The 21,394-nt window shown below is 38.7% G+C and overlaps 2 protein-coding genes across 2 annotated transcripts in view; one reads left to right on the top strand and one right to left on the bottom strand.

Moving 5' to 3' along the window:
* The window catches only part of spryd7b (SPRY domain containing 7b), a 9,873-nt gene extending 7,226 nt beyond the window's left edge, over positions 1-2,647 (bottom strand). The window contains exons 1-3 of the mRNA XM_020609368.1: positions 2,254-2,647; positions 1,519-1,635; positions 959-1,125 (exon numbers count right to left, since the gene is read on the bottom strand). Of these exons, the coding sequence (XP_020465024.1) occupies positions 959-1,125; positions 1,519-1,635; positions 2,254-2,539 (570 nt within the window). The 5' untranslated portion in view covers positions 2,540-2,647. The remainder of the gene's footprint in view (positions 1-958; positions 1,126-1,518; positions 1,636-2,253) is intronic.
* A 191-nt stretch (positions 2,648-2,838) lies between these two features.
* trim13 (tripartite motif containing 13) lies at positions 2,839-8,795 on the top strand. Its single transcript, XM_020609367.1, has 2 exons — positions 2,839-3,317; positions 3,920-8,795. The coding sequence occupies exon 2, from the start codon at positions 3,926-3,928 to the stop codon at positions 5,120-5,122; it is 1,197 nt and encodes a 398-aa protein (XP_020465023.1). The 5' UTR covers positions 2,839-3,317; positions 3,920-3,925; the 3' UTR covers positions 5,123-8,795.
* The last annotated feature ends 12,599 nt before the right edge of the window (positions 8,796-21,394 follow it).

Below are 21,394 nucleotides of genomic sequence, written 5' to 3'. Positions count from 1 at the left end.
AATTCTAGAATGTTGACATTCTAGAATTGATTCATTCTATAATTCTAGAATGTTGACATTCTAGAATTCATTCATTCTATAATTCTAGAATGTTGACATTCTAGAATTCTGACTTTCATCTTCTGACTTTAAACTCAGAAGTCTGGATACCTGTAAGGAGCCAATTTCAGTGAGTGAGAGCCTGCCTTTGAGTCATGCTGGAGAGGCGCTGCATGATTCCCAAAAATAGGATTTAAGTGAGTTTTTGCGTGGTCAAGGAGTCCTAGAGGAAGCTATTTCATCTCAGAATTCTGTCCAGACACAGATGTGTCTACAATTCAGTGAAAAACCTATGTAAAAGGAGTGAAAACTGTGGTCATGAGGACAAGTTTTAGACACATTCAACAGCCTCACCACTCTAGGTGTGATATCACCACTACAGCCCCTGACTCTTTCTCTTCATAAAGAACAATGTACAGTATTTCTCATTTTCAACCATTTTAACAATCAAATAAATTTTAATCTTTTGAAAAGTACAAATGGAAGTTAAAAGTTTAATCTACAGTAGGGCAATCATCAGTGAGCCATGGACATCAATGACTCTGTTGCCAGTTCACCATTTATCCTTCCTTAGCCACTGTTGGTAGGTACTAACCACTGCAGACCAAGAACACCCACCAAGACCTGCAGGGTGGGAGATGCTCTGACCCAGTCATCTCAGCATCACAGTTTGGCCCTTTCAGATCCTTACATTTGCTCATTTTTTCCTGCTTCCAACACATCAGCTTTGAGGACTGAATGTTCACTTGCTGCCTAATACACTTTTTTTTTTTGGTCCCTGTGTTGTGAGTTAATTAGTTTTATTCCCTTCCCCTGCCACTGGTCATAATGTTATGCCTGATCGATGTATGGTCAACATTCTTGGTGATTAAAGCTGATTCAGATTGTGATTCTAAAGAAAAATCAAATTTGCACTTACCACAATGTCACCCTCCTGAGGAAGGCTGTTTGCAGGCAGACAACTCTTCTCTTCATTATTGTGGTACACAGACCCATCATGCCTCAGGACTAAGCTGTTTGTGTCTCTGCCCAAAGGCACTTGATTGAGATTCACTTTCTGTGTGGCCACGCCAACACCCCAGACACCTAAACACAAAGCACAACACATCCACTATTTTAAAGCAAATTTGAGCACAGAGACTAAAATACATTCATATATATGACAAAGGCCAGGTGAAATAAAATGTTGGCAAGAGTCTTGACAAAGGCCAGGTGAAATAAAATGTTAGTTGGCAAGAGTCGGTGACTAATGCAGGGCTGCATGAAGGCAGCCTTACATGAAAGAAAGCAAATGGCTTGCACCTTCATACACTGTCCTTGTAAATGAACAGAAGCTCACCAGTGAGCATGCAGACAAAAAAATGTTGTAGCTACTAAAAACTGCTGTATCTCAGAATAAATTAAGCACATAGTCAATCTGGCTGGTAAGCAAGGAAGAAAATGTATGGAAAGAGGGTGGACTTTAAGTCAAATGCTTACCAGTGGACTGGACCTTAAACTCAAAATAACTTTTGTTCTGGTGCAGAGGACCATTGGCCAGACACCCTCCAGTGCCACATATCCTACGGCCACTTTTTACAATGACAACATCTGTGCCTGAAAAACAAAAGCAAGAGTCAATTTTGCTATAAAACCACATAAAATTCATAAAAACAATTTTGGAGTGAAACGAACAATCTTCTTTGTGAACTATTTAGTCAAATACATTTGAGCTATCATGGTATTGTTGGTAAAATTTCTAAAAGACTGCCACCACATTTTCCTAAAACCCAAAATGCTAACTTGGGCAAGCTTTGTCCAACCAACAATTGAAAAATATTCATTTTGCAAGCTAGGGAAAAACAGCAAACAGCTATGACGCAGTATGAAACTAACACAAGGGTTGATATACACTTGAATCGTCCAGTACACATTAAGTGAATGAGGAGACATTTTGTGTCCAATAGTTAATAAAACTGAACCATATTGATATCAATGAGTGAGAAGGCGTTGATATGATTTTAACTACATTGTAAAACAAGGTTAACTGAACTTGTTGTGGGAGAAACGCATTCTCTTTCAGAATTCCCGAGTTTTTCCGTCAGAACACTAGGAACAGCTAGCTGTTAGCTGGCTAGCTAACCGTAACGGCAGAAGTCGCAAACATCACTTCACAGATACAGCCAACGACGTGCCTCTATATCAGCTGTACAGGATAAACACATACTCACTTACCCATGTGGTGAGTATCTAACTGGACCGTAGGCATTTCTTTGAGGGGAATATGCCCCGAGCCGCCACCACCGCAACAACCTAGACAACACGTAAACATCGCAGTCATTCTCGCCCCTACTCGTTTGACACCCGGAAACAAACTGAACAAACCAAAGAGTGCGTTGTGCGTCATGCGCCCATCACACAACAGCGACACACAGCGACAGAAGTCGGAGCTACATAAGCTCCTGCTACCCCACTGTATCCAATCACAGTGGCTAAGACAGGCAGTTGCTCCTGATGGCATGGAAACAAGGGAAGAAAATCAGGGTCAACATTTCTGCACGTGACTATTGGATGTCGAAGTTACATAACCACAAGTGAACATAAAGTATTTTTGGAGGGAGAATGGCAAAGTAGAAAAATGTTAAATGGTCAGTAGTGGACAAAATGCGGAAATGTTCATAGCAATTCATAGCCTAACTGGAGAGCATCCTCACAGATTGGAACATGAAGTCAACAGTGCTGATGCTAGTCTATCTGAGTTTCTGTTCACTCACTGTGCCCAGGCGATCTGTCTGTGCGACACATCATTGACCATTTTATATCAGTTAATTCACCTAGTGTTCTCACTTGCACCATTTATCATGTTACCTGTTCATACTATATATGCATATAGGCTACTGACAAGCACCTATAGGAGTGAAGCGGGCCAGTGTGAAGCCTGTGATAACAAACAGGGACTAAAACCTTGTTGACAGTTTTTCACGCTGTAATGTTTTGCATAGCAACAGCCCCTCCCCCATCCAACTGACAGGGATCCTGTGCACGTTACCCAGCAGGGAGAAAAACGTAAACATCCCAGTATTCAGAATTAAGCTGTCAAATAAAGCGAGATATCCGTATCTTTCATGTCGGTGGTACTATATTACACCCACGGACAAACATGTGTGCAAAAACACAGCAATTAGTGTCTCTTCAATCACCAATGCACCACTGAAACAGTTAACTCTGTACCCGGAAAGGGCGAAGTCTGCACAGCAACAAGCGCCATGATTGCGTTGCACTGAGCGTCTCAGCAGCTGGTGAGTGATTCTTTTGCTCCAGTAGTTGCGTGTTACTATGCGTTTGCAAAATCTGTCACAGCCCTCTCTCAGTAGCTTGCCAACAAGAGCAACGCTAAGGGGACTCATATTTGTCGATCATTTGTCTCGTTGGATTGATTAGGCGGTGGTAAATTAGGGTTCAGCTCAGCTGACCACACTATTGTTGTTCTGGAATACAAAGCGAGGAGAAAATCCTTTGCTACTTTAATTTACGACTGTAAAGTTGTTGATGATTTTGACTAATATCCATCTGGGTTTTGCGACGCATCTTGAGGTGTTTTACAACGACAGCTAGTTAATGGAGGACATCAAAAAGCAGGGTGTTGCTTATTGCGCACATTTTACGCGGGTACAACCTTGCACGTCAGTTTCGCTTTCAGGATGGGATTACGCCAGACACAGCTGGAACATAACTGCAGAATCTGTATCCTTTGCGATGTTACAGCATTTTGTGTCTAATTTATTAGCAGCATCTGTCTAAGGGGGGGGGATATGATATGCGTATTTATTAAATGTTGTTTTACTGGCCTTTCTTTGATTAACTTAAACAGTGATTTGATGCCTGGGCAATGTGTTTACAGGAAGCCATGGAGGAGCTAGAAGAGGAACTTATGTGCCCAATCTGCTGCTCTTTCTTCGAGGATCCACGAGTCTTGTTGTGCTCACACAGCTTTTGCAAGAAATGCTTGGAGGGACTCTTGGAAGGGAACCGAGGTCCAGCTTTTAGAGCACCTTTGAAATGCCCCACATGCCGCAAAGAGTCCCCTCACAACGGCGCAAATAGCCTGCAGATCAACTATTCTCTGCGCGGAATTGTAGACAAATACAGCAAATTAAGGGTCATGCCTAAAATGTCTGTTTGTAAACAACACTACGAACAGCCTCTCAACATATTTTGCGCCACAGACTCAAAGCTTATTTGTGGAATTTGCTTAGCAGATGACCACAAAGGGCATACATTCTGCTCCTTGGAGGAGGCATATAACAGGGAGAAGGGGGCGTTTGAAGAGCTGCTTCGCTGGGTGAAGAGCTGCCAGAGCGGAGATATCGTGCCCCGCCTGGAGACACTACAAACCAATAAGAAAAAGGCGCTTCAGTCGGTGACCAAAGAAGCAGAAAAGGTAACGGACTATTTCGACAAACTCATCAGTGCCCTACAATGTAAAAAGGATGAAATCCTCTGCGATTTTGAAACACTGAAACTGGAGGTGTTGCAAGCATACGACCCGAAGATCACCAAGCTGGCCGCAGTGCTGGAGGAGCAGGAAAAGGCGCACAGCATCGCTGAGTCTTTCAGAAGCGTCTCCGACCCCCTGTGCTTTCTGCAGCACATGCAGGAGTTTCGGGAGAAGCTGAGGATCATTAAGGAGACTCCGCTACCCTCACGGAAAGACATGTACGTCGGACCATTTGTGCGCAGCTTCGATGTCAAAAAGTGGGATTCACTAAGGCTTGGAGCAGTGGACAAGATCTCAGTCCCACAAGAGAGTGGCTCATGCCGAGCGGGGAGCTCACGGATGACAGCGTTCCGTTGGATCTACTTGTTTATATTCATTATATCCATCCCGGTCGTTACACTCCTGCTGCTGCCCCACAGCCTTGCAACAAGCTCACTGTTTGAACCAGTTCTTACTACAGTTTCCTCGCACTTTACCCACATTGGTGTGCAGCTCCTAGAAATGATTGACAAGTGCACAAGTTTGATAGGTGCAGGTCAACAATGTGTCATGAACTTAATTGACTACACTGTCACCTTTATTAGCAGTTGTAAGTTGTTTCAGTAACTAACCTGATGCACCTCATGCACTCAAGCTACTACGTTTTCAAACTGAGACACAGAAATGACAGGTATACACCTGAGTGGACGGAAACACCTGATTGTTTATCATGTAGTTTTATTTTTCGTCCAAGTTCCAACCTCAATGACGTCATAGACTAAAAGCATCAACCCTTAATCCTCAGAGGATGGAACCATTTATATCAGACCACAGCTTTCTTTCTAAAAACAAATGTGCAGTCTATTCCTTTTAATATGATTACAGTTTTATACCTCTTCGACATTATCATGATAAATAAAACAGAAATTGAAGACACATCCATGTTTATTTGTTTTTTTTTTAATGCGACAGGCCAAAGCACACAGCTACATACTGACACACGCGAGCCAATGAACTAATTGTACCATGCAGACCTCTTAAAAGAAAGTAATAAAACGAATGCACTGTGTACTTCATGCCCTCTTGCCCGCAGAGCGCGTCCGCATCACAGTGATGCTGCAACCTCTTCAAGGTTACAAACGTTACATAACAGGGCCCGTGTCAAATATTCAGCGGGCTGCAGAAACACCGAGAGGGAAAAACCCCACACTGTCCTGACATTTTTTCACGAATCCAACCCACACCTCTGTGTTCCCTCTGTCATTTCTAATAAAACTTAGGCAAGACTGCGTGATTGTCAAGCGGGCGGGGCAGTCACTTTATTTCTACACAAAATGAGCTTGAGGAGCTTCATGCGACTCACTTGTTGGATGGTTTATCCGGGCTACAGAGATGCACATCTGCAGGGTGTCAGATTAAAAGTACCGTGTAGACTAATATACTGTTAGGCTTCCGGATTTGAAAATGAACAGCCAAATGGAAGTTATTAAAATTAGAATAGCTGAGCTCATCGCCAGCTGTGGCTATTGATATAATTCAGAGCAAATGAACATCGACCAGTTATCCTTTCACTTATGTTGCCTGTTTTCCTGAAATACATTTTGGGGGGTTGAAAAATGGATCCTAAAATCAGACCACAAAGTGAATCTATGTCAACGCTGACCATATTTCAGGATGTACATGTACGTCATGGTGCCCTTGTAACTTTATTGCCAGGCGAAAATAAAAACACAACACTACCTTAATATTTTGTCACTGCACCCAAATTTAAATATAGCTTGGCAGACGTCAACTCGGCCCAAACTGATTGTGAGTGTCAGTGTAACTGGGACTTTTCTGATAAATCTATGGCGCATCACAGGCCCACCTTATATCAAAGTGGGCCCCTGATGGTTGATTTAAGTCACAATGTAAACAGCAAGTAGCTAAATGTCCAAACAATTAGGAATAACCCGTGAATAATCGCATCTCTGGATAAGGTCCCGCTGTCTTAAACCTCTTTACACAGTGGGTCTGAGGCTATATGATGGTATTTCCAGACCTTGTTGTGTTATTCCTGTTATTATAACGTCTTTTCACCTTATTTCCTATAGTTACAATATTAATTTCACACAATGACCGTTTTAGGTTTTTAAGTGCTTGCATGCCAGTGTAAGCGCATAAAAGTCCAGCGGGTGACCGTGACACTGAGTGTGCTATTCTACTATTATACTGTTAACTACAGGCTACACGGCCGATGCAAAATAAAATAAGCTAAAATAAGTCAAACTGTGAAATTCTACTATTTGCTGCATCCACATGTTGATGTGCCGTGTGGAGTCAAGTTTCCAACACATTAAATCACCGCACTTAGGAAACCATCTAAGAATTTACCAATTAGGCGACTACAATTAGCTTTTTTACCCAATACTCACTCAGAAAATGTATATTCGGAGATGATGTAGCAGTATGAAACAATGCACAGGGTATTATTATACGCAGGCAAATCTTTTAAAACAAAACCGGAATGTTAGAAAATAGGCCTATATATAATTTATATATGTTAGATGTATATCCTTTCCCATTTGCACAACTGCAATGCTCCAGTGATTTAAACCCGCCAATTTGGATTATGTTCACTCTTCTCTATTATTTTGCATCACATTTACCAAATAGCCCACCGTATTTCCGGGTTATTTATAGGTTAATTATAGTTGCACAAACAAATATTGAGATTTCGGAATTGTGAATAAAAAGACACGTAAGGCCAAATGATAAAACTTGCTGCAACATGCAAACTATTAGGCTACTGGACCTAGTCATTTCTTTCTCTCTTTACATTTTCAACAAAAAGCAAGATCTGGTCTATACGCGGTTGTAAACAGATGAAACCGCTGCTTCTTCTTTCCAGACACCAGGTTTGGAAGCTTTTGTTTAAAGGGTTTTTCAGCAGCAGGTCCGCCCGGAGCCGGCCGCCTAAAAGGCCAAAGATTTACCAGTGTTCGCCTCGCGACTCTAAAAGTCTACAAAAACAGCATAAATTACTTTTTGTTTTGTTTTTTCTAAATAATTTTAACTTATGTGGGATTTATCATCAGCCCATGTCCTAGTACGCATGGCCTTCGCAAGCATTTTAGTCCAGTTACAGGATGCCATATTCTTCGTTACAACATTGCATGGTTTCAGTGACTATCACAATATACTACCAAAGGTTTGTAATCATAAAAAATAAAAATAGTCCCTAAGCGAGCAAAACGATAAAGAGCCGTCAGGATAATCGGGCCTAAACCCGGTAGAGGTCGGTCTTGTTTTCCAAATTAAATAAAATACACTGCCTATTTAGAATTGTGAGGTAAGTATGGTGTACAAAGTATAATAAATATAATTGTATTCCGCAGTAAATGTGGGTCAGGGTTGCCGATCAGGTTGGACATCTGTGTCGCTGCTAGAAGGCCATGCAGGCAAAGTGCAAGATTTCTTTGTGGATGAGTAGTACTAGTGTGTCCGAAAAACTAAAATAAAAGTATTATTTAAATATCAACCTTCTATGCTATATCACAGTATTGTATTAAACTGGAAGTTTAACATGATCAAAACACATTACAGACCAAACTCGATTTAAACTTTTATTTTTGCAAGTGTGCAGACACAACAGTGGGATAAATGTAAAGAGAAGTGTATACGTTTTAACTAGCAAAACCATACTGTGATGGTTAACGTAATCTGTGTATATAATGCACCGATGAGTATCTCTTATGAAAACGAAAACAAACGAAGAAAGAGAAAAAAAAACAAAACAAAAAAAAAAACGGTGTGTGTGCTTGTGTTTTCATTCCACCAGGATGGTTTGAGTACACTTGGTTAGTTGCAAAGACTGAGTGGTCAGCTTTGCTTCAGCAGCACGATCAATACTGGAGGCTTCACTTAGTCTTAACTCCAATATTTACGTGCTGCTACAGTAAAGTGACCAGCAGATGAGAACAACTTATCAGGAAAACAACTATGAGGCATTAATTCAGACAGAGAACACTACTATATAGGCAAGAGTGCCAATGAACAAGCCAACTTTAATTATCACTAAAATAGTAGAAGAGAGGCCGAAGAACAGGATGTGTATTCAGGTTTTAATGCAGCAGCACAGTATGGCCTGTATCTCAGTGTAACCCACAAACCATTCCGTGCTGCTACAGCATCACCAGAAATAAAGTCACCGTCCCTCAGCTTCAAGCTCTTTTCATCTTCTGTGTTATTTGCACTCTCTTCTTCCAGGCTTCAAGTCCTTGTCATGTTCAGACGGGTACAGACGTACTACCTATCATGTATCTACCTAAAGATGTTCAGATGATCACCAGTCTCTTCTGCAGACTGAAGTCTCCTGTCCACTTCAAAGGCAGGCAAGGTGGCTCTCCATCTGAGAAAAACACACACACACACACACAAAGTTTATATGTAATTCTTTGAAAATTTCAGTGTCAATTATCCAAGTGCACTTTGTGGCCAAAAGTATGTAGACACCAGAAAATTACTCTCATGTAGTTGTTGAAGCTCTCATTTCAAAGCCATAAGAATTAGCAAATTGCAGAACAGCCTCTGCTCTTCTGGGAAGACTTTTCACAAGACTTCTGAATCTGGTTGCAGAGATTTACACCAATTTAGCCATATTGTGATGCTGGATGTTGATGTGGGGCGATAAGGCCTGGCTCACTGTCAGCTTCCAATTCATTCCAAAGCTGCTGGAAGTGGTCTGGGCTCTCTGGGCCAGTCATGTTCTCCAAAAATGAGAAAGACATTTCTTAATACATCTTGCTTAATATTGAAACATTAATGGGCCTTCCCCAAACTCTTGCCACAACATTGGAAGTACTGTTGTCTAAAATGTCACTGTATGCTGTAGCATTAGGATTCCCCCTGATTGGAAACAAGCCTAAGGATACAGCTGTTCACATACTGGCCATACAGTGTACTCGAGTAATTTCATATCTCAACTCCAAGACTGTGTGCAGACTTCTTTTTCAATAGCATTAAACATCTGTGTTGCAAAGACGGCTGCTTGTCAGTGAGTGCAGTGTCTCATTCGGCAGTTGAGCACGCTTGGGTTCAAAGATAATTACTACTCAGCTAAGTGCTCACCAAACAGAGCTCAATGTACTCAACCCTGAAAAAAATTGCCACAATATTTAAAGTTACTTCTGTGAAAACTTTTACTCTGGCTGAAAATGCATCAATTTCTTAATGAAGCAAGAGTGGCCTATTATAGGAGAAGTCCCATGTCTGCACAAGTGACAGGAGATATTTTGTTTGTTGAAGTGTCACTGAGCAATCACTAAATCCCTAACAGCATCAGAGGGACTGTTCAATAGCTGACCACACATGTGGAAGTAAGCATGTAGAAAAAAAAACAAACTGTTATCCCACTGGATCAATCCATACACTAACGCCTTCCTTTCTAGTTTACAAGGATTCCATTGTAAACAGCAGCAAAAATTAAGCTATCGCCTTTAACAAAACCTTAGGTTAAAGTGTGAAAATATATCCTGATCACAACTCTGTAGGAGTGGGTCCAACGGTTGTTGCCACTAGAGGTCTCAGTGGACCTGTAATCATGACCTTGGTCTGAAATGGACCTGATGCCTGCATCTAATGACATCTCTAACATACGTCCCTTGCAAAACTACAATGACAAAACATGCAGTCTTCTCTCAGACACAAAAACTCCATTGTAGCTCACAGAACAAGACTGATATATATTATTTAAAAAAAGTTCTGCTACACATAGGCTCCATTTTAGGGCAAATAATTTTTTTTCCTAAAAAGTCACTTAATACTCTGTGTAAGCTCAAAAGAAGTGATACTACAATGTTGGAGAAATTCTAAGATGCACATCATCTATTTGTAATTCTTACAATATACACTGCTCAAAAAAATAAAGGGAACACACGGGAAAATAAGACATTCAACTATGTAATGAACAAGGAAATTAATAAGAATATTTCATTCATTCAGATCTAGGATGTCTTATGTTGTGTTCCCTTTATTTTTTTGAGCAGTATATGATTTGTCCCATCTTTAAATGCCTAATACATGTAAATTGAGGTGATGATATGGATATATATGGATAACTACAGATGAAATAGTGTTAGTTAAGCAAAGGTAGAGAGCATAGGTGCAACAATGCAAACTATAGTCAGACACACCTGACAGGAGGGTGGGAAGAGAAAACCAGTGAGTCCAGTGCTCTCTCTTTTTTATTGGTAAGTAGGAGCCTGGGAGTTTAACTGCACACCATTTATCCCACAGCATAAAAATGCAACCATAGCACAGGGTGCAAGCTAATTTAATATTAAAATAAAGAATGTCCTCGGGAAATTGTATAGTTTACATTTAGTATCAATTTTACAAACTACAAATTGTAGCAAAATTTGCTGATAGTTCTGAATGACAAATTATTTTTCAAAAAATGATTTTTACTGGATAACTAATGCTGCAAAATTGGTTCTGGGCACTTCATAGAGGAACATAGTTAAAACATCACACAAGGTAATAAAAAGTCAACTAATTATACTCATGGCATTTGATACATCAGCCATCACGTTGTACTGTGGTTAATTCACAGCTTCTCATTAGGGGTGTCAGATCTGTGGAGTATGACAAAATCTCCTTGTATTAGTCCTGGTCTAATCGAGTCCACATGTCTTGCCAACAAAGAGGGAGCAAGGACAGCTTTTGGAAGTAGTGCCTAATAAATGTTAAGTGAGCAACAGGAAAAAAAAGAAAACAACTAAAATAAATAAATAAATAAATAAAAAGTTTAAAAAAAAATCTGTCAGCAGTTCGTTACATCAAAATGGTACACATCTGCTGGTTTCAGCTTCTCAGACATGGGAATTTGCAATACTGCCATAGCTGCTCAGACAAAATAAGAACATGAAAACAATAATGTGTCCTAGAAAGTTGGGAACTTGGTGTTGGTCATTTCTTCTAACATTTGAAAAACAAATTAATAGAATAATACAAAAAAAAAAACCATTAGTAAATTAACTGATATAGAATTTTTGTTAGTTGCAGCCCTAAATCTAAGTTACAAGTAGAAACCAATTTTAAGGCAGTTGATCTTTCAGTAGAAAACAGCCTGTGTCCTCCTCCACCTGACACTTAACATGTGGGAGCACAAGCTGTATATGATAGGAAAAAAGAAAGAAACAAACACGCAATGTACACCAACTCAAATACAAAAAAAATTTGCTGAATCATTTCCTTATGCCACTTGTACAGTCCTTCTTTTAGCTGATGTACTCAGAGGCTGAGACAGTACTGAATGAATTAAACTGAAGCCACCATGAAACATTTTACCTTGCCTGTCATTAGATCACTCAACAAAAATATAGGAAATAAACTGGTAAGTCGTGTAACTTCTTTTTAAGCTGATAAAATCCTTTACAAGTTCAGGTGGAAGCGTGCACATCAATGAATCTAACCTCTCCCTATTTTTCTCCCTTTCCTTTAAGGAAGCATGCCCAGACATGTCACTGTCACCGCTCAGCCTTTTTAACCCATTCCTATGACATTTGCTCTCAACACAATGGCCTCAAAGAGTCACCTGACCTCAAGGTTGTAGGTCAAGTAACCTCCTACACTCCATCGGGTATAGAAACATGGACATGACAGCTCATCACCTCCTCAGATCAAGTGGTCTGGCCTGGCCTCTTCTCATGTGTTACACAGTCTTCTGCTAGTATAAGCACAAAGTAAAGGGAGACCTGCAATGACATCTTAAGCTGTAGAAAAAAAAAAAAAACAACATGAATGGCAATCGCATCAATCTACATGAAAACATTTGTGCAAATGTGAGATTCTCATTGTGTGCATAATGCTTTCTATCTTTGGCAACTACTCCAAGTTAAATATTTGCAGACAAAACCGCCTCGGATGAAAGCCATAACAATAAAAAAAAAAAAAAAAAAAACAGATACTGATTAATATTAGTTTCAGAGTATATTTACCCAGAATACTATAAAAGTAAAAGCAGATGCACTTTTTCTTCTATTTTAACTCTGGCATGTAAGCAAATATGTCCCTACACAATTACAATTCCATCACTTGTAAAATTTTAGCTAGATAGACAGCAGGTATTCTGTAATCACTGTTCTCCTGTATTTGGGAAGGCATTACTCATAAATGTTACAAAGTTAACTGTGCCACAACTTTAGAAGGTGTGTTTCATCAGCTACTGGGGCAGCATGTACACAGCATGAGATCTGTTCAGTAATAAAAAGTTAATTCAGAACCAATTCCTTCACAGTAGCAAAGCTACTGATTGTGACATGTCAAAGATGAATAAATTAATATCACCTCTAATAATAATACTTTGAGAGGGTTTGAAAAACTAAAAAACAAAACAAAAAAAAAAAAAAACCCGGTGGTGACAGTTATTTGCAAACCAGGAATACTGCCTATGAGAAGTGCTCTGTTACATATTAAGTGTTAATCCTAGAAAAACCTGTTACATTTGCACACCCAGCAAAACATGTCCAGCACAGTGCAACAGAGTGACTGGGATTCCCTGGAAACCTTAGCCATGTCCCATCAAATGTATTACAGAAAACACCAGAAACATGTTAAAATGCATACCTGGGGTCGACAACTGAACAACCCTAGTTCCCAGGATGTGAGAGTGACTTCTGACTAATTTTTGCAGTCTGCAGGTATACACCACCCTCTCCATTTACTGTCAGGTGTAACTGTGAGAAATGGACTTGTTACACTCGAGGTATACAATGGTTTCACCGGTGAATAAAGTGATTTGAAATACTGTACTAGAATCTAATTTGTGGATTTAATAAGTGATCAATTAAAATGTAGCCAATGCATGAAACTGACTGATGAAAACACAATGATCATCTAACATGTAACATAATGCTAAATATAATTCATTGTGCTTGTTAGTAATAGTTAATGCCTTGTTTGTTTGTTTTTAGCGCTTCCAGTGAAAACATGGAGCACAAGAATTTACCAATGACCAACACCAGTGTCTGTTATCTAAACACACCAGTGTGTCCATGATGTGTCTGGTGAAATATTTTATGTGAACAAATAACTGCTGTACCTGCTCCTACTGTATAAACAACGTACTTCATCTTAGTATTACGTATTCCACATCAAATTTATTTTGGATCTTTCCAGTTAGTTACTACATCTGAACCATCTCCAGCTTCCTCCTGCTGCCACAAAAGCAATAAACAGGATGCAAACACAGCAGCCCACTGTGAAGCAATTTCAGAAGTACAACATGAGAACCTGATTTAAACTTGACCAATAGCATTAAACTATAAAAACTGACTACAACCACATTAATAAATTAAGTTTTGAAAACTCTCACAACCTTTTACGACTACCACAACCTTTTTTCATTACAATAAATCACTATTAACAAAAGCATCACTATGGCTGAAATTAATATTGAAGTGTGTATTCTGTGTTGTATCTGCATATAAGCAAGAGAGCCAAAAGAGGAAGCAAAGCTAAAGTGTGAGCTGAATGACACACCCATACACTCATGCACCAAGCACACAAACTACACTTGTTTTCTGGATACATAATCTAATTCAAATGCCTAAGTTGAGTTCAGATACCAACATTATTCAGGTTCACGCTGTAAAAAATGTTTGTTAAAACATCCATCACAACAGAAATCTTTTCTCCTAAAAATAATGAGGTTTTCCAAGGACTTCAAGTTCTGTTGTTACACTGCTGGCTGAGTTTACACATGACATATACAAAAAAAAAACATAAAACTAGGCATGTTATGGCTCTTCTGCATAGTATTAATGCAGCCATTAGAAGTAAGTCTCTTGCTTTCACCACTTCTCTTTACCTACCTACTTAAATGGTGGTGGCGAGTACACACCAGCAGATCAACATTAATAAATCATCAATCCAAAATTATAAGTGGTGATATTAGTATTAGAAATACACCAAATTAGTTGTCTGAAGCAAACTTTTAAAACTGACCAAACAAGACGTCATTAGTTAGACTGTGTGATAGTATCTGGTCTAAGTGACTGAGGCCAGTAGATGAGGTGTTACTCACTTACCAAGTTGGGACTAATAAAATGAAAATACACAAAACAGCTACCATTATCTTAGGATTATTATAAATCTTTCCAGTGGGCTCAGGTGAAAAAAAGCCTGGTGCGGCAGAAATGAGAACACCATGTGTCTAGTCAGAGGCACACTCTTGCTATGTCAGATGTTACTGCCAGTGCTGCTGAAGGTTATCATATTACTACCTAAAATTTAATTATCAGGCAGAGACATTATCTTTTCTAAGCATGCTGTCCAAGTTCATAAATACCTTCTGCCACTGTCAAAAAAGGAGGAAATTGCAAGTTTTTGATTGCACAAGACACAAAAGATCAGATTTTTAGAGAACAGGGACTGACCTTTTGTAAATTTACTAAAATTTTTAAAGTTGCCAACTGACTACCAAAAACACACAAGTGCTCATAGATAATCTTACTTCTAGCATGCCACATAATTCCCCTGACTTTTTTTTAAACTGGTTTACTGAAATGGGGTGTAACATATACACAAACCATAAAGACAGAAAAGCACATAGCTGACAATTACTTAATAATGTTAATGACATCTCTATAACCTCTGTTTTTAATCCTTTAACTATTTTTGTGATACAGGTGTAAAGCGCTATGCACTACAGTGACACAGTACTGTATGCAAAAATCAAAACCAATGCAAAACATATGCTTGTAAGACGCATGCAAGGATCTGGCACTGTCAAATGCTGCATTGCTTCCACTAGCGTTATCATCCTTAACGTCACTGTTAAATACATCATACAAAATAAACAGACAAAATTTCACTAGAGATCACATCTTAATTTAAGGTTGACCTAGATAGGCTGCTAGTTAGATTATTCCACAACCTAAACTACATCTCAGAGAGAACTGACTGATGCACATAAAACCATTTGACAGCATCTATTTCATGCTGCCGAGATACAGAACCAAAAACAGGGCAACTTCTGGAAAATAACCAACGAGACCTGTGAAAACCTGTTCCCATCACAGCTAATTTGAATACTATAAAGTTTGTGCTGAGTGGTGCAGAGAGAAGGAAGAGAAAGGGTGGGGGTACTCTGCAACCGGGCTACAACACATGTGAGCAAGCACAAGAAGAGAGGCACAGTTTCACCAGGAAATGGGGGTGGGAGCCCATTTTGCTGGAGGGGTCTGAGAAGACAGAATGATGAGTCACAGAATGTCATGCAGTCAGTCTGAAACAGCACAACGGTGCTCAACAAAGAGTGAAAAGGCAAATACCAGAGAACAGAGGGGAGACACAAACCTGGAGCATTTAAATGAGATTAAATGTAGGAAAACAGAAACTGAAATATATGTCTGTACCAACCTGATATTGCATATAGGGACAAAGTTAACCTTCTGGAAGACAATATGAGCAAAATATTTACACCTATTTGACCTGTCTGAGCATAATAGGTTGTAAATTGAATAAACAAGTGAGTAAAAGTTTATATATTACTAAGATTTTTTTTGAACATACAATTTCACATTGACAAAGTGCTACCTCCTCCCCATATAGTGACTTACAAATTCAAATCTGTGGTTTTTATGAAACAAAAATATTAGTTATAAGCACACACTGTGATTGTACTGTGAAACTGATGACAAAAAGATTGCTTCCATCAACTAAATTGAATGAAATTGGATTTGAATACATTACCAATGCTACTTCAGCTGAAATATCAAGTAATGTCTCTAACACGTGTACTTCATTTTAACAAATATACCAAATCATACAATTTTCAATGTGATTTCTTATATGTACACTCTACCAACCAAGTGTTCAGAAACTTTACAACAGTATGAGATTTTGACAATATGATAACCATCTCAGAAAATATTCACGGTTTCATGGTATTACACAATTACTATTATTATCAGACACAACGACCCTCAGAGGAATGAAAACAAAAGGGTCTTTTTTTATTGCAAGTGACTGTGACAGTTGATTGAGCTGGATTACAGTACAAGACTGACCCTAAAAAATAAACAGAATTATAAAAATGATTTTATAAAAATAGTAGATAACTATAACATGTTACATAACTAAAGAATGTTAGTTTGTATGTTAGCACCAGTAGCAGAGGAAGTATTCACATCCTTTACTTAAGTAAAAGTACTACTATGACACTGCAAAAGTAAAAGTCCTGCATTGAAAATGTTAAGTAAAATTAAATATAATCACAAAAAGCACTGAAATCATTAAAAGCAGAAGTAGACTACTTAATGTTATACTATATACCCTATACTGTTATACTATTATATCATTACATTATCAGCCTATTACTCGTGCACTGATGTAAAAGCCAGATTTTACTGTTGCAGTTGGTTGAGTTAGATACGAGTTCTTCTGAATCCAAGTGTAACTACTGATTATTTTCATTGCGGATTAAACTGCTGATTATTCTCTGCATTAATTGATTGCCTGGATTGTAAAACTTCTGACAATAGTGAGAAGTGACATCACAATGCTCTAAACACTTATCAAAATAGTTAGTTTATTGTATGTGCGCAACTGCAGCCAGACTTATCCTGTCTGTACCTTCACTACATACACACACACTCATTTATGTGAACCAGGAAAGTTTGTGTGTGTGTTTCTGGGGTCAGATCAGGATCAGTTTGAGTCCTTTTGCAAGTCATAGATTAGCAAACGAACAGACAATGTGGAAAATGACTTTGATAGCACGTTTTATGACAGATGTTTATACACTCGTACGTTTTATCATTTGGGATTAATGTAATAAACGGGAGACATACTTTGATCTACATGGAGGGATGGTGTTCTCAAAGGTGTTCATTTTTGAGATATTCAAAGTAATCCTGCACTGCTTATTTTAATTTCTTTTTTTTTTTTTGGTAGATGGAGTTCAGTGACATGCTAACAGCCTTCTGGTCTCTGCCATTTGTCTGCTTCATGTGTGCATGTGACACCATTGCTGATTCTGACAGGCAGTCAGAGAAGAAAGGTGCACACACATTGCATTTTTTTTCTTCAATGCCAGTAATAAGCAAATGTGCATGGTATGATAACCATCGATTTTCATACCAGGGAATACCATGAAATTGGTATACCTCTACAACTCTAATGTCCAATAATATTGGTATCCACTTACATTATTAAATCAATGCGATTTCCTATCTTTAAGTGCTTACGGATATTTGGCTGAATTTACTTGATGGCAGACTTGCCGACAATTTCAACTTTTAGCAAGATATAAGCCATCAGATGCACTTTGAAAAAAAATCTTCTTCAAGTATACATACACCAAAGTAGTACATCCCAAGTGCTGTGAATCCATCCTATAAAAGTAATTTTGCATTTATAAATTTACACCTACTCCATCCATTAGTAAGAAAAATAATGCTTCAAAACACACCAACATGTGATGTGGCCTAAAATGCTTTAAAAAAATTTTTTTTAAATTGTAGATCCAATTTTCGAGAAGCAGTTTGTTTACAATTATCAAGTAACAGTTGGGGATTTTTTTTAACACTGTGTGTATTTCATATTGATCAACTCTTAACACAGCTACTCTTGCTATTTGCCTCACAGTTTTAAATACACCCTGTAGTGTACATTATACAAATATATTTTTTCCTAAAGCAGATAATTACATGCCTGTCACATTTTTAAGTCTTCCTACTATTCATGGTGTTCCATAGACCCACAAATTAAAGTTTTCTTATGAGTGACACATCAGATCTTACAGTACAGTAATTTCCCCCTCCTCCACCTCTTTGCTCTAGTATGTGACTGTGAAAGATCATCCTCTGATATCACATTAGCTAATTTCCCTCCAACTAAATGCCCTCAAAAGGAAACAAAATGTTACTACATGAGGTGGGCAGTTTCACTGTAAAAGTGTTATCCCACTTCTGCAACAATTACTGGGTAAAATCTGCAATTTCAGCAAAGTCATCTATACTTAAAACTATGGCATTTGGTTCAATTTCCAGATCATGCATATCTAATTGAAGTAGAAGCACAAGGCTTACTGTTGTAAAACATGTATGACAGAATAAAAACCCTGGAAAAATTCTATTAGTGAGCACACCAGCAGTAAGGGGCTAAGAAAAAAAACAGACCTTGCAGGGAAAATAGACATAAGTGCTCTCCTGTTCGCAACGTGGAAAATTAAAAAAAAAAATTGTAACTATTTTAAACATACTTGGTAATGCCCACACTTACGTGTTTAAATAAAGGCGACAGAGTAAAATATAGACATTAAACCGATCTTTACTTAGAAGGAAGTAGAAGGGGCGGGTTTAGACGCACAATTATAGGGAGCCTCTCTTTTACTCTTTATGCTTTATTAGTCAAGAAGTCATGTTCATGATGAGAAGTATAAGGCAGTATAAAATAACAAACAGCATTTAAAGTAATAAATAATTAAGTCTGTTTCGTCACTACTTACTAAACCTATGAGAGATTTTTTTTAATTACTTTAATGTAATCGGGGTCCAGGGCACACAAAGTGGAGCGAGGCTGGTATGTGCAAAAGGGAAAAAGGAGACAGAAGGCAAGGACTCAAAAGCCTTCAGCATCAAACTACGATGGACCACGAGCCGTACACCACAACTAACAACTCTTTTTTTCCTCAATTAAGTGACGTTAATTCAACTTCAATGCATCTTTTGTGGTTATGACAACCATTTGTCTAACATTCAACAAAGCTATTAAAGTTGAACCATCAGAAGTTGGGACCTACGACAGTTGACACTTGGCTGTGAGCCACCACCGATCACATAACGTTAATGTAAGATATCCAAATCTTTTCAGAGATACAAACATGAAGCAAGTACACTGAATACGAATTAATTATTTATCTGAGTTACATTATTACAAGAGCTGTCAACAGAAAGGCTACGACTGCAAACACAAATTAAGAACCACGATACGACAAAAATAGGAAAATAACAAACACTCTGTCGTTTATATGATCAAAGGCATCGCTAACTTTAAGATCCAACAGCGATATTATGACTAACGTTACTTCTCATGTGTTTTCTGTGTAAAATCCACAAACCGCCAGAAACTAAACATAACGTCGTGCAATTTACCAGCTATGACAAAAGTAAGCCATATCCAACAAGCCTGGTAAAAAAAAAAATCCCATAAAGGCACTGTGTCTGTCTCGGTCTATCGTTTTGATTTTTCCCCGTACGCCAGTCTAGGTGCCGTGTGCATTTGTTGACACTGCCGACTGTGCTTCTCTGCCCGAGCCTGACTGCTTTTGCACCTCCCGCTCAAAACTGGGCTCCAATGCGAAATAATAGTCAATTTTAGTGAAACTAACTATGATTAACAAACCTCAAGTTATGTGTCTCACCACATAAAATAACATTCCACCCATTCGCTTTTTCTAATATATCCACCTCCACCTCCCGGATAAGACTAACCGCTCTATGCATATTTTCTTACCGTTACAGTGCAGCAAAGCCAGAAATCCCTCTCTATATATTAGCACGTTAAGCTAGGAGGCTAGCTGCTAGGAGTAGTACAAGCTGGCAAAGCTGGCCAAACGGCTAACGTCTGCCCGCCACGATCCGTCCGTCCTCTTTTCCACGTATTCCTCTCCTTCAATCCGTTTATACTGCCAGATTAAAATCGATAATAATAATCTGTGGCTGCAATTACCTGCTTTTCCGTTGAAATTACGCACCTTCCCCTCTATTAAAGCGCAGTTTAATTTAGAACGTTTGGCTTCTCTTCTGTCTCAGCGGCAGCTTTATACACTCGCAGCATCCTCCCAGTGTAGCTGCTAAAGCAATCGCTGCTCACTCGAAAATGGCGCCGAAAGATACACTCCTCATTCAAATTCGATAGAGCCTCCCATTCTTCCTATTGGCTGAATGTGGAGCGGACACCGCGCAGCTGATTGGACGCCGAAAATGCACTCTCGAATAATCTCGTAGTCCACCACAACGTTCAACGGAGATAAATTAACCCTTTAGGCCCCCCAACGAGTTTTACAGGAACCACTAACTGGAAAACCTTATATTCAAACTTGTTCAGGCCAGGATCTTTGATATGCAATGGACAGTGGTGGAAAATAAGTACGTTTACTGAAATACTGTGCTTAAGTACATTTTTATGTATCTGTACTTGAGTATTTTCATCTTCTTCACTTCATACATTGACCTCACTACATTTTACAGACATATATTGTAGTTTTTACTTTATATGTTGATGCAAATATTTTTGTACCCCATAGAGACAGTGAAATCAAAAGTCCACTAAATTCAACATTCTTGGCCTTATTAGGCACTATTGACATACTATATTCATAGACCAAAATAAATACTGTGTAATTTTATAAATATTATAGTTGCATCAGATTCCTTGAATTAATGGCATACCAAGCATTATACAGGCCATGAACATCAATGACTAAAATGTAAACAGAAGGCTCCATGGGCTGTGCCTGTGTAATAAATGTTAGTGGTACCAACAGAAATATACTAATTCAAAAGCTCACTCCATAGTGATCCACAACAACTGCAGTGACTGAGAGTTGCAGTTGATCTGATGATTAAACTACACGTCCACTGCCTACACTTAGATGACCCAGTGATTATCTGATTATTCCCTGCCAGGGAGATCCTCTATTGTATATAGAATGAGTTTATCATATGAAGTAGGATTATATAAAGGCATGCCCCTATAGATGTATATGAATGCTCCATTGCACTTGTTTTCTGACCATCCTTGATATGAACACTAGGCATGTCTGTTCAAAATATGTTCCTTATTTATAGAATGGGTCATTATCTGCATTTGGATAGCCAAATAAAACACATTTTGTAGTCATAGATGAAA

This window comes from Monopterus albus, unplaced genomic scaffold (assembly GCF_001952655.1).
Source record: "Monopterus albus unplaced genomic scaffold, M_albus_1.0 scaffold99.1, whole genome shotgun sequence".
Taxonomy (NCBI): Eukaryota; Metazoa; Chordata; class Actinopteri; order Synbranchiformes; family Synbranchidae; genus Monopterus; species Monopterus albus.
This window is presented reverse-complemented; position numbering and strand designations above follow the sequence as displayed.